This window comes from Convolutriloba macropyga, chromosome 4 (assembly GCF_964194025.1).
Source record: "Convolutriloba macropyga chromosome 4, txConMacr16.3, whole genome shotgun sequence".
Classification (NCBI taxonomy): Eukaryota; Metazoa; Xenacoelomorpha; order Acoela; family Convolutidae; genus Convolutriloba; species Convolutriloba macropyga.
This window is the reverse complement of record NC_134471.1, coordinates 17,059,256-17,083,059: the sequence shown is the minus strand read 5'-3', so window position 1 is coordinate 17,083,059 and position 23,804 is coordinate 17,059,256. Positions and strand designations below refer to the sequence as shown.

Genomic DNA, 23,804 nt, shown 5'->3' with positions numbered 1-23,804 from the left:
AAAAATGTTCGATTCCCAGAAAGTAAGTAATCAATTATTATTAACCAAAATGAAAATAAATACGTACAAGAGGGTTCGTGTAGTACGGTGTGTTGCACAGAAAGTTGCAACAACCAATATTAACCTTGCAACAACCAAATTAACATAGAAGCTAATATTTGATTCCTACAGCATCGAAAATGTATTTTCATATCGCTTGTTTTCCCTAGATTTTCGAAAAGAATAAAATAGACACAATAAATAGATTTGCGAATAAAATAAAATAAATACAATAAACAGTCATTGAATACAACTAAAACCATAAATTTTTGATATTCAACATTTTAATAGTTTCCTAAATCTGTTCTTCAATGACCTTATATAACTATTTAAGTCCATTAACTTCTTAGGCTTTGATTTTGAAATCTTTGTAACTTGAAGAAAAAGCCGTCTGATTTTCCAATGTGTTTTCTATTCGAATCATTCAACGCATGAATGAAAGGTGGCGAATCATTTCGAAAGGCGGTAAATTTTGATAACTTTCATATATTTGACACCATAAGTGCATATGTTGTTCTATGTTCCAACGCTGATCTATCAAACATAGGCTCATAAAAACATGTATTGGTACTTTCTGCATAGAAAATAACTGAACGCTTCAAAATGAAAAACTCTCGAGCACCATCACAGCAATGGCAAAAAAGTCAAATTGTAAGAAAATAGTTTAGACGGATCTCGCCGGTTGAATACATCATATAGAGCCACAGGACTAACGATTTTCGCTTGAGTATTACAAATGCGGAGGTTAAAGTCATTAAAAAAGCTCAAAGTCATTAAAAAAGCGAAAAGAAATCATAATCAATAATTTTCTATCTTTTTAATGAATTTAGAAACTCACAGCACCCAAACGAGAACAAGATATGAAAATACATTACTTCGTTTTAAAAGGCGCACAACGAATCGAAAACTAGCTGTTTATATTGAACTTTCTTTGTCATATTCATGTTAGTTCTGACTACGAATCAGAGCTTTTAAACAAAATCTTTTATTTGAGCTCAAAAGGACAAATTATCAATGCAGCATGAAAATTAAATCAAAATGCTTGGAAAGCAGTACAATTTTTTTTAAAAGCAATTTCATGTTAGTGCGCTCGCTGGTACCGGAGATTCTCAATAAAGCTCTTAATTTAGAAAAAAATGGTTGCCACAGCGACTTATAATTAAGGTTTTAACAAATTATAATGAGAAAGCGTTGCAACCTTTGGCGCTAAATAAATTGGTATCGCAAAACAATTAACTGAAAATAGAAGAAATATAACTTTAACAAAAATAGGTCACCTATTTTAAAACATCAGAGGTCACCTATTCAAAAACATAGCTGTTAGATTGCCAGAAAATAGCCGCAACAGATTCGTAGATCTGCAATCTCAAAAAAATCAATAAAAAGGACCAAAAAAATTCGTCTTTTCATTGAAGGCTGATATGTTGTATTTTGATTTAAAATCTGTATAAGTTTTCAGTGCTTCTATTAGCTGCTCTCAAATAACCGTCAATTAGAGTGACACACACCCATTTGACCTTATCTCTTTGAATTAAAGTAAATAAAAAACAATTTTAAAGAGGAGTCATTTTTGAGAGTGAGGTAAGTCAAGTGTGACCAAAAATTTAATCGCGCGAACGAACAAAAAACTCGCTCCCTTAAGAGCGAAAAAAGAAGTCACTCACGCACTTCAGTTAAAATTGCATGAACAAATGAACAAAAAGCAGATTTGAAATGTTTGTGACGTCATATGATCGTAAAAAACCTTGAAATAAAAAACATAGCCGGAAGAATTCCGGAATCGACTCGATGTGTCAAAACTTCACAAAGAAACCAAAACTGAAGCTGAAGCCATTAAATTTTGCATTAAACCATTAACTCATTACCTCCCCAGGTCTGTTCCAAAAATTGGTGAAATTTACACCACTGTCACCAAGAGAAACAAAATGCAGCAAAATTTTATACTATTGAAAACGTTTGGTAACGTTAGAAAGTCCAAAATAATTAGGATGATCAAAATAATAATAGGTTGAAATACTGACAGAGCTATCAATTGCCCTCAAATAATTTATGATTCTAACCTCAAAAAATTCGCGAAAGCAAACGGCAGATAACAATCTTAGAAACTAAATTAAACTTTTCAAAAAAGAATGCTCAAATTCAATCAGAAAACCACTACAATTAGATAAGTTATTGCTGCCTCTATTAGCTGCTCTCAAATAAACTTTTAGAGTGACACACACCCATTTGACCTGATCTCTTCGAATTAAAGTAAATAAAAAACAATTTCAAAGCGAGGAGTCATTTTTGAGAGTGAGGTAAGTCAAGTGTGACCAACAATTTAATCACCCGAACGAACAAAAAAACTCGCCCCACTAAGTGCGAAAAATGACGTCACACACGCACTTCACTTGAAATTGCATGAACGAAAGAACAAAAAGCAGATGTGAAGTGGTTGTGACGTCATATGGTCGTAACAAAAATCGCGACGACGAAATAAAAAAAAACCAAGAGAATGCCAATAATAGCCCAAGCTATCGCTGTGCAGCTATTAAAAACATCAAGAAAATTATTGTTTGGGTCTAAGTTGGTGTTGGATTTCAAATTTAGCCAATAAACGGAAGATAAGTCCACGGCAAAAAAACAGCAAGTAAGACTTAATATTCAATACTTTCAAGAACCTGAGCCCCTTGCTTTCGACTACCAAAAATTCCCTGATCGCTAACAAAAATTTATTTTCAAAGCAGACAGAGCTAGCTCACAAAGGTATGAAAACACTTTCAATTTCTCACAAATTTAAAACATAGCCGACATATTGCCAGAAAAGAGCCGCAACAGCTTTGTAGATCTGCAGTGTCAACAAGATAGTAAAAGAAACAGATCAAAAAAGAAACCTCTTTTTATTAAATGCTGATATGTTATATTAGGAATCTGTTGTTGCTTCTATTAGTTCCTCTCAAATAATCTGCAAATACAGCGACACGCATTCACTTGACCTTATCTCTTTAATTTAAAAAAAAGAAAAGTCAAATTCAGAGCGATGAAGCCATTTTTGAAAGTTGAGGTAAGTCACGTATGACCAAAAATTTTAATACGTGAATGAACAAGAAACTCGCTCTACTAGGAGGGGGAAAAATGACAGATGCCGTCACGCACGCAATTCAGTTGAAATTGTATGACCAAATGAAAAAGCAGATTTGAAGTGATTGTTGACGTCATATGGTCGTAAAAATGATATCCCCAGCTATCGCTTTGCGCCTTTTAATAAAAGAAAGCAACTAAATATTTATTATCCATATTTCTTGCACAATCTTTTTACAATGTTTTTACGCAGCAAAGTCTTTTTCTCCCAACATATCTCCGAAACCTAAAACAATTTTTTAACAATTCTGATAAAAAGTTCTTACTTATGAGAACAAAATTATTTGTTTTTTTTGAATGACAGTGTTTGCTCTCCTACTGATTCTGAAAATATGAGAGCTAAATTAAATATAACAATTGTAAAGTTGATCTCATCTTTAATTTATCAAAAAAAATTGCTCAGCTTTTTTATTTCTAGTACAAAAAAATTTCAAAATACCATCAAATCAACGAGCAAAAAAATTATTAAATGTAGACATTTACAATGACAGCCAATACGTATTTTCATAAAAATAAATTCTTAATGTTCCCATTATTTGAACACTTGAAAGGCAATTCCCCAACAAAAAGTACCGAGGTAAAAAAAATTCGACCAAATTTTGGTCAAATCTGTTTACCAATCAATGTTTTTTGTGGTCATAGCTCATTTCTACAAATACAAATCTTTTTTGCAAAAAAACTCTTTAATGATAAGAACTCGAAACCGTTTATTAGGCACCTACATTTTTTCTAAACAACGAACATGAAAATAAAAATTGAGCATCTGAGCTTAATTGAATTTTACCCAAATATTGCTTCTGGCCTTGTATGAAAAAACTAATCGGCAAATTATCATTAAAAAATGTCAAAGTAATACCAGCAAACAAGTAAGCTGGTTGAAATCTGTTTTAAATGAGCTTTCATATGGTTCAATTTTTAATTTTTTAGGATAAGAAAAATTTTCGATTATGTCAGGAGAAAGAAAGGCCAAGCCGCCTAGCACAAACATATCTCCATTTCTAACAAAGTTAAGGCGAAATTTCTGGAAAACTCAAAGCAGTTCACCCCCTTTGTAAACAATAAAACTGAAGACATCCGCAGGAACATATTCGTCAACTGCTGATAAAAGGAAAACAATTCAAAACTCATTTTTCCGCTCATTTTAAGAGGCTTTCTCACAATTAATGTTTTGATCTGCTTTACCGTCTATAATATCAGTAACTAACGTGAGAAGCAAGAAAAAATAAGAATCTCTAACGATCTACAGTTAGTTTTCGAGGGCTTTTTATTGGTACCCATATCTCTCTCTGCAAAACATATCGATTGAGGAAACTTTTTGTAAAAATTACTAACATCATTCTCTAGGTCCAGTCCGGTGATACCACTCTGGAACCTGGCCAGCAGATTGTCCTCGTCGATCCAAACTATCTTGTTCTAAACACATGGGATCCTTTGATCCATCCGCCTCCAAATTTTTATACTCTCTTTCAACAACAAAAATGCACCAGAAAAAAGTTGAAACGATCCTTTGTCAAAAGCAACCGGGGGAACTATTGCATTTGATTACAACAGCTTGCAAGTACCAATTGATATTTTATGAAGATTAATACCAAATCTGAAAAACCCCGTGTCATGACTCACACAGTTTCGGTTTCAATACAAAAATCCAACAAGTAAAATGAGATATCAGCAGTTTCAATTTACCACCGCGAAAGCCATAAAGCATCTTACAACAAAATTAAAAAGTTCAGTCCCCATATATGCATATTACACATATATTTCACATTAAATATATCTTGACAGGATACCATTTGTGAGGTATCGACAGAGCACAGCATTCTCTCCTCTTTTCCCATCTGGAGTGCCAGGGAGACATTAGTTCCGCCTCCAAAAGGTAATAAACAGACATTGAACTTCTTGGCGGCTTCAACTATCTTCACCACGTCTTCTTCGCTACCTAAAATTAATTTCAGCTTCATTTTAGCGCAAATAATCCCCCCGATCAAAATCAAATTCTATACATTAAAATGTGGCAAGATCAGATTGTACTCTAGGTATAATTTCGTCAACAACGTTGTCTTCACATTCCCCAAGGTGTCTGTTTTTTTAACCAACTTTTCATTCCTTTATTTCACGCAAGGTTAAGTTCCGATTCTACTCAACAGCTTTTTCCGGGGAGGGGGGAAGCGTTGGTGGTAGGGTGTTTGTTTTGTTACCACTAATTTTGATAACACCAGATTGCACCTTGTTGAGGCCCTCATGCAACCTCGGTTGTAAGGAGATACAAAAGAAGATCTAACTTGGCCATAAGACGGCGTCAACAACTCTGTCAGGAAGAATTCCAAATCTCAGAGCACCAATTTCTTGAACACAGTGACCTGAAACACAAGTATGTGGTGCCATCATGAAACAGGGTAGCTAGCGCTTTTCTTTCGCGCAAACATTCAATTATAACACTAAGGGCAGAAGTGACAATTAGAGTAGAAAAATCTGAAAATATTAAAAAAACAAGTCAGATCTTACTTTCAAAATAGAATTTGTGTTTAAGTCAAAATATCCTCGAATACGAATAAAGCTTTCAACAAACTAAGCATAACAAAAATGCCAAAAAGTGGCAAAGTAAAAAAAAGAGGGCAAAAGCTGGCAACACTGAACGAACTTATCAAACGAACGAACTCAAGGTCATAAAAACAATTTATTATTCAGAGCCAAAACGTTAAACAGAATGAAAAAAGCATCATTATAAAGCACATGAGTATAACTTTTTAAGGGAGCAAATAAACAAAACAACCATGTGCAACACCAAACGCTTTATTTCAATTACAACAATTAGTGTAAATTTCATTGAAACTATATATTTAAACCCTTGAACAGATTGATCTACACTCCATAGGAAGCATATCAAACCTGCTATAAGGACAGTAGGAAATAGTAAAAAAAAAGGATAACTACGAGGAGTAATTAAAATTATTTGGAACAGAAAAACTTGAAAGCGATTCAACTTTTGCAAAATTTGCATCAGTAGTAGTATGTGAGCAAGAGTGGGGGGGGGGGGGGGTAAAATGACGTACCTATGTATAAAGATTACGTATAGCCTATATTTTCATCAATTTTCAAAGACGTACCTAAAAAAGAGAGAACAATAGACCTGTCATCTTATCATAATTAACCAGGGGTAATTATCTTAATTACCCCCAGGGAAATGCATCCAGTTTTCCGCTCTAATGCACTTCAGATAATCTTATCTACTTAACATTTTTTTTCAAGGAAATAATTTTTTTATCGGATAGATTCAGCAGGTGCACAAGCTTTTTGAATAAAAACGCATAATTTGATATTTTCTTTTCTTTCCATTTGTTCCAAAAATGTTAATTTACTTAAATTTTTTTGATTGAAAAATGTCGTTTTTTACATAAGGTTTTTGATGAAAAATGCATAATTTGATATTTTTTTCCATTTGTAGGTTTTCGAAAAAAAAAATAGTTTTCATTTTTTTCAAATTTTTGAGTTTAATTTTAAAAAAATTTTTTGATAAAAACGTTAATTTACTTGGAAAGTTTTTTATTGAAAAATGTCGTTTTTTACATAAGGTTTATAACAAAAAATGCAGATTTTTTTTCTCTATTTTTCCATTTTTCAGTTTTGATTTTTTTTATGTAAAACTTTTAATTTTATTTTTTTTTGAAAAAAAATATTGTTTTACTAAAAGAAATTTCTTTCAAAAATGTAATTTTTTACATGAGAGTTGAAACAAAAATGCAAAGTTCGATGTTTTTGTATTTCTATTTTTCCATTTTTCAGTTTTGATTTTTTTTATGTCAAATTTTTAATTTTATTTTCTGAAGAAAAAATTTCTTTAAAAATAAGTTTCTTTCAAAAATGTCGTTTTTTACATAAGGTTTTTAACACAAATGCAGATTTTGATGTTTTTATTTTTCGATTTTTTCCGTTTTTCAGTTTTCGAAGTTTTCTTTATGTGAAATTTTTAATTTATTTTTTTATTTTTGAAAAAAATCGTTTTACTAAAATAAAATTCTTTCAAAAATGCCGTTTTTTTATAGTATATCTGACAAAAATACAAATTTAGATGTTTTTTTTTATTTTATGTATTTTGCTTTGTATGGAGTTTTATGTAAAAGTTTCAATTTAATTTTCTTTGAAAATTTTTTTTCAGTATAATGAAATTTTTCAAAAGGTTTTTTTAAACTATTTCAAAAAGCGAAATTCTTAATTTTTTTAACCAATCATATCATTTGTATAATCTATCTTGAAATGAATTAGGACCGAGAAACTCTGTTCATTTTGTGTTTTGTCTAAGTTCAATATCAGTGGTCTGAAAAAAAAACAAATTTACTGTGTCATCTGTTAATGGGTCTAAAATTCTCACGTGATTAGACAATTAGTAACTATATTATCGTCACAATTACTCATAACGGTACAATTACATAATAGTTATCCACAATTACTTCAAAGTGTTGTCATAATTGCGTCATAATAACGTCACCATTAAGTCATTCTGTCGTCATAATTACGTCATTATGTCGTCATAATTACGTCATATTCAACAAAGGACTTTTCATTTCCGTCTTTTTCATTTTTCTGATTTACAGATTTGAGTGCAGTTGAGTACAATAATCTTTACAACTTCTGAAAAATATTTATTTCATCGCATCTTCCATTTTAACAATTTTTTTCTCCTTGCTCACTTCTAATCTTACGATTTATTTTCAGAGATGCCTCGAAAGTCGGACAAAAAAGAACTTTGCAATTCTTTATTCTTTTAAGTTTATTTTGAAATCCAATATGAGTAGACTTCAAAAGCTTCACGCGAGAGCTTTCTCACAATGCTCCCAGTCATTTCCTGACGATGAGAAGCTGCAGCGTCACATTGCTTCTAAACATGCACTGCCTCTCATTCAAAAGAAGAAGTTTTCATGCAGAAGCTGCAATTTATCGTTCTTCACATATTATCAACTTATTCATCATAAACGGAACAATCACCAGCATTCTGCTCCAGTGGCTTACGATGACGTTGACTTACCTATATACGGAGAATCCTCAACTCTACATAGTGAGCTCAAAACCGTCAAGCACTTCTTACAAGACTCGGTGCTTGAATTGTCTAGACAGAAAGTGCATGACTTCAAGTTAGTCGAACTCAGCCACGAAATAGTGATCAACAAATGGATTTTGTTTACCACGATTTACCCAGTTCAGCTAAAATAAACATTTCATTTGGTTTCGTACTTCAAAGTGTGCAAAACTCTGATGAATTTCGAAACTTTTACGCAGCAGATAACAACCCCGTATTCTTAAATCCCATTGTCCTCTCGGATGACTCAGATCTCAGTTTTATCAAATCGAAATTGAAAAGTTAAGAATTTCTTCCTAATCTTATTAGTCAGCGACCAGATACGAAACGGAAACTTAATTGTGTTACACATGTCACTTTCTTTGTATTTCTCCTGAGTGGTGTTCCTCTTGGCAGCATTCAGCAATCAATTCCACCATCTTTACTGAGGAATCCTTTAGTTAAATGTTTTGTTTCCGCCTGCGAACTGAAACCTTACCAAGACAACTTGTGCATGTTTCGTGCATTGGCATACGAACTAAATGGAAGCGTTGATCTACAGCAGAATACAGACAAGTTGACTCAGATGTTTCTCTCAGCAACAAGGAAAGATGAGAAGAGCTTTCCAGGAGTACATGAAGATGATATTCATATTCTTGAAGAGCTGACTGACCGAAACATTAAAGTTTACACAATTTTCATTGACGATCAGTCTGAAATATATGCTGAACTTACTCGTCGATCCTGCATAAAGCGTGCACAGACAACATCTTTGTTAAGATATGATAATCATATCTGTTGGACAGCGGACATCAACAAGTTCCTCAAAAAATTTCGCTGCTACATATGCGATCAGTTTTCTGACAGATCCTTCAACCTAGTGCGACACATGCAAAACTGCTCAGAAAACACGCAACACAAATATCCAACAGCTTATCAGTTATCAGAAACTGTTTTTGAACGTTTGGAAGATGTAAATATTAATGTTCTGCAAGGGCTGAGATTGTTTTCCATCTTATTGTATTCGATTTCGAGTCAAAAACAGTCTCCGACAATACACTCAGAAACACCGAATTGACTTCGTGGATAGAAAAAAACATGTTCACATTAGCGTGTCAATATCTTCGAATCTACTCTCCAATTTTTATTTGCAATGAAGATCCGCTTCAACTAATCCGTAATTTTGCATCCAGCTTGACTAATATAGCTGAAAAAAGCACACTTCTAATGAAGGAAAACTTACAAAACTTTATTTCTCGACTTGAAGAAAAGTTTTGGCTCGCTCGAGATAAAGTTCCAGTGCGAGAAAATGAAGGACTCGTCAATGATGAGGCAGAAACTGGCGAGGAGGTTGAAGAGGATTCCAATTCAGCTAGAAACCGAAGAGAGCTTAAAAATCTTTCGTGTTTGAGACAAGATTTGGAGAATTACTACAGTACAATCCCCGTGTTCGATTTCAACAGCTGTCGGTATGATTTAAACCTGATAAAAGAATATCTTCTGCATCATCTGTTAATAGAAAGAAAAGTTGTTCCCAAAGTGATCCCAATGGGGAACAAATATATTGGAATCAACTTTCTTGGCTTGCAATTTCTCGACATTTTGAACTTCCTGGGAGGAGCTACAACTCTGGATAATTTTCTGAAAGCGCATGGAGCCAGTGAAGAGAAAGGTTTTTCCCTTATGAATGGTTTGACAGTTCTGAAAAGTTGAATGAGACCCAACTGCCACCAATTGAAAGTTTCTGGAGTAAGTTGAAAAACCATAACGTCTTGTCAGTCGATTACGATAAGTTCATGGATTGCAAAAAACGGGGAATTGAAGAAAAGGAAGCTTTAAAGAAGCTGAAATCAAAAACAGTTCCCAAAATTGCAGAGCAAAACTATCGGGAACTTCAGAACATTTGAGAAAAGGAGAACATGAACACATTCCACGATTTTCTCAAGTGGTATAACAACAAAGACGTCGTGCCCACTCTTGATGCGATGACAAAGATGATTCATTTCTACCACTCAAAACAAATTGATATGTTGAAACTGGGCTATACGCTTCCCAACTTGGCAAACAGAATTCTCCATTCATCAACAGATGCTGCAATTTTTCCATTCTGCGAGCAAGACAAGGAATATGATAACTATATCAGAAATTGGCTGACGGGAGGACCCTCGATTATCTTCACCCGATATGCAAAAGTCGGCGAAACCAAGATTAGAGAGTCCGAAAATGTGTGCAAGTCTATTGTGGGCATTGATGCGAGTCAACTCTACCCATTCTCAATGACAAAAGAAAATGCCAACGGGACTCTACACAAAATTGGAGTTCAATGACGACACTGCAAAGTTTCACCCAAAAAGGAATTGGAGAAGTTTGTTTGAGCAGCAGGTAATCGAATATTTGCAGAGCACTCCTCCACAATGTTTAATACAGTCACAGTTCAGTCACAAAAAAATTGGAACTTATCTCGTCGATGGCTTCTGCTCTCATTGCAACACAGTGTTTGAGGCAATGGGATGCTACTTTCACTTTTGTCCCTGTCAGGAAGAAAAGCGATTGTTATTTGAAGTTATAGAGAACGGATTAAAGACACGGGAACGAGATAGTGATCGAAGAGAGTATCTGCAGGGATTAGGATACGAGGTTGTTGAAATTTGGGAGTGTCAGTGGAAAAAGTGGATGAGGGAAAACACAGATGGAGTAAAAGAGTTCGTCAAAAAGAAATATCCATTTCAGCCAACCCTTTCAAAAAATGTTCTTCTGGAAAAAATAAAGCGAGGAGATTTGTTTGGAGTGGTCGATCGCAGCCTCGAAGTCCCCCAACACTTGTACCCTTACTTTGAAGACTTTCCTCCTATTTTTAAGAAATGTGAAGTTGGACGAGGCGAAATTGGGCACCATATGAAAGAATTTGCTGAGCGACACAAGTTATTATCAAAACCATGAAAAAAAATGCTCATTTCCAGTTTCAAGCTTGACAGAGGACCAATAATTAGTCCGCTGTTACTGTTTTACCTTGAAAAATGATTAGTCTTAACAGATGTCTTCTGGTTTTTACAGTATACTCCACAAAAATGCTTCCAGTCCTTTGTGCAAAACGATGTCGACGCACGCCGCGAAGGAGACCGAAACAAAGACTCAACAGTCGTTGCTGAAACTATGAAGCTCGTAAGAAACAGCTCATACAGATATCAAATAATGGACCGTAGTTGACACAAAACACAAATTATGTCAAGGGACCGCAAGTTGATAAGTTTATCAACAACAGATTTTTCAAGACTATGAATGAATTACCAGAACAAATTTATGAGGTAGAAATGAGCAAAACACGTATCGAGCATAAGGAACCAATAATTGTTGGTTTTTTATCCTCCAGTATGCCAAACTTACAATGTTGCAACTTAAATAAAACTTATTCTCCTCTTTCTGCGATCAATACAAATATGAGTTGATTGAAATGGATACCGACAGTCTACATGGCGCTTAGTGAGGAAAAACTTGACAAAATCATTCGACCAGAAATGCAATCATTGTGGTACTGGATGAGACAGAGCGACTGCAGTGATAATTTCGCCGCAAACTCTAGCAGCAACTTTTTCCCACGAGAATGTTGCAACAAGCATGCGAATTTTGACAAGAGAACCCCAGGCTTGTTCAAAGAAGAAATTAGATGCTCAGAAATAATTGCTTTGTGCTCAAAAACTTATTGCTGCTACGATGAGCAATCAGATACAGTGAAACTATCCAGTAAGGGGCTCAATCAAAACAACATCGACGAACCTTTAGCCAAATACAGAAAAGTACTGTTTGACGAGGAGCGAGTAAATTCAACGAACCGAGGATTTCGCTTAGTCGACAATAAGAAAGTATGCACGAATGAACTCAAAAAAGTGGGAATGTCATACTTTTATCCCAAGCGTAAAGTCTGTGGAAAACGGAATTCACACTGCTCCATTAGATTTATAACTCATCTTCTTTAGATTTTGTAAATTTTTAGCCTTCTTTCGTTTTATATCTTTTTTAATTCACTGTTTACCTGACAAAATGTCTTTGAAAAAAAATCATTGTATAAAATAACTGAATTAGATACAAATACACATACAAATAATTAAGTACAAAATTTAAAAAACCTAAATACAAAGTTTTGAAAACCACTTGCATCATTTTACGGACTAATGTTTAAACATTTAAAGATTTTGGTTTTCAAAACTTACAAAACATCAGCAAAGAACTTCAAAATATGAAAATCATTTAAATATTTAGAGACTTTAGAAAATAATGCAAAATAAATAGCATATAAACAACACAATTCTGAATCTTGGAGTTTCGCCTGCACTAATGAACCAAAGTTTGCTTTTGTCTTGATGCCATATTTTTCCAAAAATTCTCCCATCGAATCACCGTAGAACAAGTTTCCATTTTTATTGGCTAGCAAAATCCAGTGGGAGCCCGGTTGAGTAGATGGATCAGTGTTGATTATACAAAACTTGTTTGTAGGTAAATATCTTAGTCGAAGATCAGCAGGGAAAGAACAGAGATATTTAAACTTTAGGTGTGGGAACCTGTTGACAACATGTAAGAGTTGTTGGTTATCCATTTTTGGTGACTGAACCCTCTTTGTCAATTGCAATTGAACTTATACGTTCACCACTAACAAACAATTCCACAGTATTAGTCAAATTGATAGCAAAGTAGAGCTCCAAACGAATTCCTGCTCCAACTACATCAGGAAAATGCATTTCGACATTGGCCTCCTGTGTTAAAGTAAGATCGAAAAACAAATGAAAATGGTTTTCAAAATCCTTGTATTGAATGTTAGGACCATCATCGTCAAATTTGAGTGCTTTCATCGTTTCAGCATAAGCTCTCACATGATTTTCCGTTTTCAAGTTAACTATAGTTTGATTCCCACGCACAATTTTAACTTGTAGAAGACCAAACTTACGAAAATAGAACGGATTTGTGTTGTATGTCCACTGAACTCATTATTCAGATTCACAGCAATATCAATCATTCGAATTGGTTTGTTTGAAAATATATTTTCTTGTATAAACTGGTTCTGTCCAGCGGGAATGATAAACGTTTTGGAAGTTCTTCATTATAGTAAAGTATAGCAGGTTCTCGCAGCAGTCTGCTTTTACAACTTATCATCCAGTTATCTGAGATTGCTACCTGTCTACTAAAAAGGCAAGCTTCCAAAATTATAGCCTCAGAGTTCAACCCACCAGTATCGATCATATAGAACGCTGAAGATGATCGCATCAATTTCAGTCTGAGGTTGACATTCGGGAGAAGCAAAGTTTCACAAGCAGATAGACCTATTGCCAACGGACCATAAAATGTAAATTCATCTTTATCCTTTTGAAAAACCACATCTGTAAATGGTCTTTTTGTAAATTCGTTTGGCTCAACCTCGTATCGATATCCTTGGCATTGAGATAGGCTTTCCTTGGTTCCTTTTGTCCCTGAAAATTCAGCAGAGACAAAAGCTTGATGAGCATAAAGAGAATTGGCACTGTGAAATTGTTCATTGTTTAGATAGACTTCGCAATTAGAGAAGAGAGAATGCAGAGCATTGTTTACCAATAATGTCTCGTCGGCATTATCCAAACGTGTTCGATCTCCTTTAATAACTCTTTCTCTGATGAATAATCGAGTAGATCGCAAATCAGTGAAAATATTACGATCAGTCTCCAATATTCGATTGTTGACTCGTTTAAGGAATTAGTTGGAAATATTTGTTGTTCATTGGACCAGATAATGGGGTCTAAAATTGGAACTTTCCCGAAAAAGTCGAGCATAGAGTGAGACAAGGAGTTCATTTGCATTCTAGCCGACTGTTTTTTATAATGATAATTGAGGAAATGATCAAGATTTTTTCTGGAACAATAAAGTAAGTTGAACTTGTCCAATAGGGAAGAAGGGAACTAGGTGTCCAGCAGCGTTTCTTAATTCTACATGGATACTGTGGAAGTTCGATTTGATTACTTTATGGAATCTCAAGTGTTCGAAATTGCGATAACTCAGAACTTGAGATCTCTTAAAAATCTCATCATTGTGGAACTCTCGGTGTTTGAATGGGAACGAGCGTAGAAGAGGACATTTCACATCACCGACTGAATTGGGTTCTACTATATCCAAGTAGAGTAAAACTATGTAATCCAGTAATATCAAAAGGGAGATCTGCCTTTGCCCTGGACTTGGTATTGTATGATCCTTTCGAATAAGGCATTCGAACAGGTTTGTCAGCTTCAATGCCCAAGTTAGCAGCCAAACTTTTGCTGAATGATACATTTTGAGATTCTCTGTTGCAGAAAAATAGTCCTCGACTTTTTTGTTGATGTTGATAGAAAATTGAGGATCTAAGTTTTTGGGATGTCGAGCTTTTTTGAGTGTATCTGTAAGACTATTCGCAAATTCGTCCATAGAGTTAAAAACTGCTGGTGGAATGGCGAAGACATGCTTCAATTTCTCATCATAGTGAAGTCATCAATCCTCCTTCAATGTTATAACATATACCGGGATATGATACTTCGACTAAAGCTAATTCCCATGATCCATCCAGTTCAATTTTGTCGGGAAGAAAATTGGTGAACGAAGCCATTGTATTTTGAGGGTAAACTTGAGAGGAAGCGTTGGATACCAATTCTAGATAAAACGAATTCATGATGTTAGGCTGTTCTGTGTGACGTTTGTTTGGAAAAATGATTAGTCAAGGTTCTTCAGAAAGTCTGCGAATTTTTTGTCGAGTAATATTTTGTCTAATGTTCTTCCTTTTTTGTACCACCACCAACTTGTTTTTGTATTGTTGATTTTGCAGTCTTCTTTACTGCTTTTTTTAATCGAAGTCTGTCCTGATAAAACACCTCCAACTTCGGGAATGGCTGACTCGATTACATCTCGTCCAATTTTTTTTGCTGCAGGTAAAACGTATTTCTTGAGAATGGGAAGAGTTGTTCTAGCGACTGTTCTAGCCAAGGCTCCAAAGCCACGCCCCCTCTGACGAGGAACTCCTTCAAAATAAGGTAGACTGTAGCCGTCCATTTTCTAGCGCGACTAATTGAAAAATGATTATGCAACTTTTGACAATTCTTGTTCGTAAAAAAATCCATCAATGTTTTCACCTTTCTGATCAACAACAAAATATGTCGGGAAGGGCGCTGAAGTGTTTATTTTTCGAACTGGGAAAATTTCATGTGTATAGTGAGGCTTATATCCTTTTTGAAATTTGCTCTCTGCAAATGCCAACCTAATTTCATCTCCTACTTGAAACATGGGCTTTGTATTTTTTCTTAGCTTCATTCGCTTGTACATGACAGTCAAAAAGTCAGCATTCACTACATCTTTGGGCGCGAACCCAATATTCCGATTGATTCTTCAGTTAATAATGCCAAAAAACATTTGGAGTTCTTTGATATAGGATAATGTGTCGTTTTCTTCCAGGCAGCGGTAAATTGAGTTTTTCATGGTTCGTATAGCTCTCTCGCCAAAAGCTCTTTTTGTTTCACTAGAAGTGTGATAATATTTGACTCCCACATCCTCGCAGAAATTGGCCATATCTACAAAAAAACTTTTTTCCTTGGTCTAACCATAAATTTTTTGGAAAATTGAGCTCGTTCTTTTTTGAACACATTTTGATAAAAACTGCTTTCACAGCCTCTGCTCCTTTGCTTCGTAATGGTTCTACTCACAGGTATCGAGAAAAAACATCTACAGTAACGAGTAAAAAGTTGATACCTCGGTTCCATCGTGATAGTTGATCCATTTGTGCAAGGTCCAAGTACCAAATCTCATCAATAAAGCGAGCATGCGCATTTAGACGGGAAAATTATTGTCTGATCCCTTTGTACTTCATATAAGAGTCTTTTGACTGTAAAAATTCTAACTTTCCATTTGATTGATTCCATTTGCTTTTGTTAGGTTGTTGATAGAACCGAAAGCTGTTGGTCCCTTCACTTTGTACAACTTCTGCAATTTGATTCTATCTGAAACTGTAATTGAACAAGTTTGAGCCAAACTGTGTCCTCAAAATGTTGTTTTTAACCAGATGTGGTCTCAGATTTAGAACTTTAAGAATTAGGAAATAGTTTGGATCAACTGGAGCGTTCTTCAATTTAATTGAATGAAGGAAAGTTTTTCTGTCAACTCCTGTGTCATCGTTGTCGACAATAATTGTATTGGCAGATGAAATTTTCAGCCGTTTGTTTTCGTATATCTCTTTCAAAATTTTCAATGTTTCAGGACTTTTCTTATAGTGGAATTCCAGGTCTGTCTTAAGTTCTTTAGGTGGACGATCGGTTTTTTCGGAACTAACTTCTTCTTTCGCTTTTTTGATAACTGGGAAAACTGTTTCTTCTTTTTTATAGATCTCGCTGTAGTGTTCCGATAGTTTCTTTTTTCTGGTCTCCCACAATTCTTTTGGAACAAGAACAAACTTTTTGACTTCACTCATTGAAGAAAGTTGAAAATTTGTTCATACAAGGTTGATATATGGAACTTTCTATTGTTATTCCAGATTTTGAACCCAATATAAGTCTTCTGGAACTAAGGGTTGTTGATTTCAATGTGAGCTTTCTAAATTGTTTTAGGAAGCGAGAAAACTGGTTTCTTTTTACTCCTGTGAGGTTTCCTTCAATCAAGTTTACAATACACTCAGAGAAATCTGATGAACTCTTTAGAACAATGTAGAAGGAAAGCTGGTTGAAATTTCTTGTTGAGATTCCGAAAGAGCTTCAGAGTATAATAATTCTGTGCGTTTATCATTTAATATCACTAATACGAGCACGACTGTTCGGTACGAAGAATTCTGAAGGAAATGAAGTTACATTTGAACAATATCTCAACAAATCAGGTGTAGATGGTCTCAAATCTATCATAAGATGACCATATGGTTCTTGTGTAGCGTCATCATACCACTGTTTTAATTGTTTTCCCAGACCCAGTTGTCTTCCCAATATTTCAATTTGCTGCACATCTCTGGGTGATTTGAACAAAACAATGTGAGTAGTCTGAAGCTCGGCATCACGTCCAGTTTTGTTTTTGTGGAAGAGATTATGTTTGATATATACACAATTTAAATCTCCATGCCTACCGGCTGTCGCAATTGCGTTGAATTTTTCCGACTTTGGAAAAAATATCTAATGAGTCATCGAATATAAGTAAATATTTTGTGCCGTCAGCGGGTAAGTTCTCAATTAATTCAAGGTCAACACCCTGAAAGAATTCTATGTCTGCAATTGATTGCATCATTGTATCGTAAATAGTCTGAAAGTGCTCATAAAAATATAAAATTCGATTAAACGAGGATTGAAAAGTTTTCATTTGTAGCATATCATTAATGAAAACAGTTTTCCCAGATCCGGAAGGACACACAAGATACATCAGAATGCGTTCCTTTGTTGATATGATCTTATTCATTTTATGCTCTGGGATTAGGAAGTATATAACCTACAGCACTTGAAAGAATAGCAATCCAAACTGTTCGTTCGTCACAAGTTCTGGCAAAAATAAGGTTGATAATTGAAAAAAGAAGAAGTATTAATACAACTATGCACTGGAATATTGACAAAAAAGCTTTTCGACAGCATGTGCGTCCACAAATTTTCCAAGGAGGTCGTTCCTGGTTGTTATTATTGAAAATAAAGTCAGCTGCGTGATTATTATGATCTGTCATTAGAGTGCAACTGATTTTTGTTCGTGCTTAGGAAGTAATGATTCACACTTTGATTAAAAGGAATCGTGGTGACAATTTCAGAAAACAACAATATGCTATACCTGTTATATGTCCCAAGAAACAAAAGTTTAATCTTGAATTAAGGAATGGAACCATGTAACAGTACCCGGGACCAATATTTAGATTTGTTTTCAGGTATCCCGTTGCATCGTGAAATGTGGCATGTACACGAAAAACTTTTGACCAATTCAAAAATTTTTCAAACTTTGAATTGCCAACTCCTATTAGTCCTCCAAAGGGAACTTCTCTGTTGATTTTATCTAGATCTACATTTTTGTCAAAACTTCGACAGACAGCCAAAAAATAAATTTTCCTTTGTATTTCCAAAAAAAAGTTGACTGATTTCTTTTTCGAACTCCACAATTTTCTCAATATTCATATCAAGCAACTGTTCTGATAGAATTTAATTCGAAAATTGAGTAAATACAGACATCACATACATTATAAAAATTTACAATTACTTCTATGCACTTTGCGATTTTGTCTGGTTTTCGACTTTGTTCAGCACTGAAATAATTTCATTGCTCATTCGATGTAGTTTCTGCAACTCCCCAATTCTGACAGAAAGGAAGCATTTCCTTCTAAAACTGTCCTTATCAGTCCCTCGAGTGAAGAGCTTGATGGTGAAATAACACCGTTTTAGATCATCCTGGTAAAATGTTCTGGTCACACATTTTCGTCTGGCAGTCTCACTCACCTCCCAGAACACATCGAATTTTGCTTTTTCTTTCACATCAGTTGGTTGGAACAAGGTTTCATCAATCACCAACTTTGCAGTAACATCCGTGGGTTCAAATTGAAGTGCTTCTTTTCTCAGGAAATTTTTGAATGAAAATCTTTAATACCCAGACCGACAGCATCAGAAATTGATGTAGAACAAATTCACTTTCGACATTTTCGCGAAAGACTTTCAAATGGGTCCAATTGGAGCTTGTGTTGATATTCTCCTCTGGGATGCTGATTCGAAATTTCCGGTTGCTGTATTCTTGGAAAGTCCAAAGGATGTTGTTGTTTCCTTGGCGATCCTCATTTGGTTTGGGTTCGGTGTCCTCAACTGTCACGTTGGTATCGGTAAACAACGAATATACGCTGTCATTATGGTAATCGAACTGGGAAGAAGGAATAACTGGTTTTCCCTTTTGGGTTCGTTTGCGGAAGGGGAAGGCGTGGGGTTTTTTGCTGTCAGCTGAGACTGAACTTTGATCCATCTGTGGCGTGAGAACGTGAAGTAAGTAAAAATGAGTTTTTAAAGCAAGAAAGGAAGAATTGAGTAAATAAGGTAACTGAATATTGAAAACGAAAAGCAACAAATGATTGAATTATCTTCAAGAAAGAGCTTCATAAATCGAACCAATGAAATTTTAGTAGGAACGAGAATTATTGCGACTTCGTAACCAATGAGATCATGTAAAAGAAGTCGTAACCAATGAGATTTGATTGTTCATCATGACGTAATAGTTATGTCATTTCTATTTTTAGTAACATCACGTGACGTGACAAATGATGTCACGTGAGGGAGAATTTAGCAAAGAACACAAGCAACTGTTAAGACTTATATTGGAGAGCACCTGTAGTTCGAGAAAGGAACATTTTGATGAAGTGATTGGTTCTGATCATTGTCATTTTCTTGGATAGGAGGAAGAATAAGGTCTTGGAAATTGGGTAGATCGAATATTTCTGATTTTGTAGAAAATGTATCAGCGTGCTTGGAGAACATGTCTTCTACCCACCATACACCGTAGTCATTTATGTCACGAGAGTACGGGAACACAATACCTTTGCTGTCTTTCAGTGGATGAAATCCTTGTTTTTTTTTGAATTCTCTCAATGGCATGAAAATAAGTGGGGAGAGAGAGTACTGAATTGTTCACCTTTTCTTCTGCTAAGTGGAGGTTATTTTGTTGGGAACGAAATCTAAATCAGAATGAAATGTCGAAAGAAAAGATGTTGAAGGAAGTAAAGAAAGTATTCGAGTATTTTGTATTTTTTTAGACCGCTGATGTTCAACTGAGAAAAAACACAAAGTGAACAGAGTTTCTCGGTCCTAACGCATTTCAAGATAGATTATACAAATGATATTGGTTAAAAGAATTAAGAATATCGGTTTTTTTTGAAATAGTAAAAAAAACTTTTGAAAAAATTCATTATAGTAAAACATTTTTTTTCAGAAAAATTAAATTAAAAATTTTACATAAAACTTCAAACAAATTAAAAAATGGGAAAACAGAAAAGTAAAAACATCAAAATTTGCATTTTCTGTTAAAGACATTATGTAAAAAACGGCATTTTTAAAAAATTTATTTTAGTAAAACGATATTTTTTTTCAAAAACATTAAAAATTTCACATAAAAAACTTCAGAAACTGAAAAATGGAACAACAGAAAACATCAAAATATGCATTTTTTGTTGAAAACCTTATGTAAAAAGACGACTATTTGAAAGAAACTTATTTTAGTAAAACAATATTTTTTTCAAAAATTAATTTAAAATTTTACATAAAAAAACTTCAAAAACGGAAAAAATGGAAAAATAGAAAATTAAAAAACATCAAAATCTGCATTTTTTGTTATAAACCTTATGTAAAAAACGACATTTTTGAAAGAAAATTATTTTAGTAAAAGAATTTTATTCAAAAAATGAAATTAAAACTTAAAAAAATTACATAAAAAAAACTTCAAAAAACTGAAAAATGGAAAAATAGAAAAATAAAAAACATCAATATCTGCATTTTTTGTTGTAAACCTTATGTAAAAAACGACTTCTTTCAATCAGAAATATTTTAAGTAAACTAATATTTTTATCAAAAAAAAACATTTTTCTTAACTAAACACAAAAATTCGACAAAAACAAAACTGTTTTTTTTTTTTGAAAAATGACAAATGGAAAACACGAAAATATCAAAATATGCACTTTTATTCGAAAAGCTTATGCAACTGCTAGATCTATCTGATAAGAAATTATTTACTTAAAAAATACTTAATACTTGAAAAAAGATTAGTTGAAGTGCACTAGAGCGGAAAACTTGATGCATTTCCCTTGGGGTAATTAAGATAATTACCCCTGGGTAACTATGATAAGATGACAGGTCTATTGTTCTCACTCTCTTTTTAGGTACATCTTTGCAAATTGGATGAAAATAGGATATGCCTAATGTTAATACATAGGTACATCCTCCCCCCCCCCCCAGCTCTGCTTAGCTACTACTACTTGCATCAATAGCACCTACTTGCTTTTCCGCTCCTGTTTAATGCGTCAACGTCTAAAACCGTCACTAAAAATAGCATAAGAAACGAATTTAGGACAAAACAATTAATGAAACAAAAAAGTAAACTTATTTCTGCAGACAAAAGCAAAAAAAATAATATGCGGATCGGCTATTGCAGAGAAACCTGGCAAAAAACACTACTCTAATTTCTTTGAATCCAGAGTTCTCACCAGAACGACCAATTGCTAGAGCTGTAGCAAACCTGTTATGTAGTTTATATCAAAAACAACGAAGTTAGTAAACACAGCAGGAAGTCCTGAATTAAAAGTTAAAGAATCAATTCACCATCTACTTTTACAAACACACACTCCGTTTAAATGGAAACATTGACAAAAACTAACGAATAAGATAGGCAAAGCAACCGACATTTCAACAACATATTCTTAAAAAAGTAAACAGTGAACAGCATTCAAAGACGTAACCGCTTATTGAAACCTGTAAAATTCAAAATTTATTGATACCACTAAGTGCCAACATGCCAATTTCAAAACAAAAAAGAACTGCCAACGCTCGAAGGACAATTCAGATAAGGTTTTCAGAAACAAATGTGTGTAAAAGTCAAAACACACCCGAATACAGACTAAAAACTCAAAACTATGCATAAATTTATAAATGTTCCCAAAATCTTCTATTAAATAAGCTTCACTGAGCGCCAGCATACTGAGATGAACCAAACACTTCCAATAGAAGTAAGACAGAGACATTTTGAGAGCAAGGGAGAACATTCTCTCTCAAATGATTGAAAGTAAAATCTGATTAACATAAGAGAAAAGCCGCTAAGCTCACAACACGTTGAAAGTATGTATCAATGAGCCCAATGCTGAGAGTGAAGTGAGCGCAAGGTCACAGATCATAGCAAAATGCCACTGAAAACTTCTGACTTAAAATGTACAGAATTAATGCACCTATATTAAGAACATCCCTGCAAAAGCTGGCGACACTCACGACAGTATTAGAACACAGTTGAAATCAAGATCATAAAAAGGTATTATCGAGAGCCAAAGCGTTAAAACGAATTTAAGAGGCTTCGTTAGAAACTACATGACTGTATGCATAATTTTTATTTTAAAGTGGAACGTGAACCACAACCAAGCGGAATTAAAAAAAAATGCATTACAAGAATTTAAAACCGAATGGTGTTAAGACCATCAAATCACTTGATACATTGAAAACTTTAAATACTTGAACTATGCCCCAAAGCTCATTACACCTGTTATGGACCTTTTTAATGCTTCGGCCTAACTAAAATCAACACTGAAAATGGGGTAACAAACAAAGCAAGGACAAAAGTATTAGTAAAGTAACAAAGATATGTTCGGATTACTTGATAAACAAAAAAGAAGTTGACATTTCAATAAAATTGATTTAAGTAAGCTGAGTCAAAGGCATTAACAGCGGTAACTGTTTATTAACACTTAGTGAGAAAAGTTTGAAAAAAATTTTCGCAAGTGAGGAAAAATGTTTTGTTCACATGAGGAATTTTCAAATCTGTTTTTTAGTTCTGACTCTAATTTTTGGCACTTTTTCATTTATTTCGCATAGATGTATATTTCGCTAAGATATCAATTAATGACCATTTGAAGCACTATCAACGTTATTAAAGCAATTTTGACTAATTTTTATAAAATGGCGTTTTAGACAATTTTATAAACAATTTGCTAGTTTTACGCCTCTGGGAATTTTTCTGCTGCTACCCGGAGAACTTTTATAGTTGCAGTAAATATTTTTCTCGGAAAACTTGAGTTCCTACAGAAACTTAATTTTGATCTAAAAATAAGCCAAACTATGCCTCCTTTGGTCTGTTTTTTTCTATATATTTTCCGCCTATTTCAAATAATTTTTGTTCTTTTGAGATGATTTTTATCGGCACAGATTTCTATCCGGACAAATTTTTCTTGTTTTAATTTTGCAAAATAAATAAGGTATGATGCTATTGTTTTTAATGCAAAGAACTTTTTCTTAAAAAATTACGTTTTTATTTGTAGTTGCTTGTGTTCCTTAGTGTGTCAAATGCTGTTTAGGTAGTCACGAACCAGGAAAAAACCGCATCAAAAAGTACCTTGGATATCGCAATTTGGGGAGATTTTGGTCAAATTACTGTTTAATAAATTATGATCCTGTAGGTGTTCGTTTCATTTTTCTGTCAGTATCCTGGGTTGTTTTTCAGTATGCACAGCTCAAGAACTTTTGCCAATTTTGTTGTTATTGATTAAAAGCTTCGGATCTTACTGTACATACAGGAGAAATATTTTGGAACAGCAACTTGAGCCGAATTTTTAACAAAATGGTTCTTGTTTTCTTCGTTATTTTAATTGCCTTTTCTCCGACTGTTTTTACAGTAAACCGTTGCCAAGTTTAACGAAGCAAAAATTTTATTTGAGTTGAAAATTATATTTATCTTGAGTCAACTTTTGCCTTGAATCTATTCGTAAGATTTCTATTTATGTTTTATCAATCTACTTTACACTTCGTTGACGTTTTTCGATTTACACAAGTTACGCTTTTCACGCTTGACTTGTGATTGATGTTACTCCTTGTTTCGGTGGAATCAAGTTAGAATTTTGGGTTTAGATTTTACTGAATATAGAGCTTATTCAACATAA

General features: G+C 34.0%; 1 protein-coding gene across 2 annotated transcripts in view; it reads right to left on the bottom strand.

The window, feature by feature from the left end:
- LOC142337487 (alkyldihydroxyacetonephosphate synthase, peroxisomal-like) overlaps nt 1-23,804 on the bottom strand; it is an 86,601-nt gene that overhangs the window by 22,773 nt on the left and 40,024 nt on the right. For both annotated transcript variants that reach the window (XM_075386742.1, XM_075386743.1), the window contains exons 4-6: nt 5,439-5,516; nt 4,947-5,095; nt 4,492-4,572 (exon numbers count right to left, since the gene is read on the bottom strand). In XM_075386742.1, the coding sequence (XP_075242857.1) occupies nt 4,492-4,572; nt 4,947-5,095; nt 5,439-5,516 (308 nt within the window). The remainder of the gene's footprint in view (nt 1-4,491; nt 4,573-4,946; nt 5,096-5,438; nt 5,517-23,804) is intronic.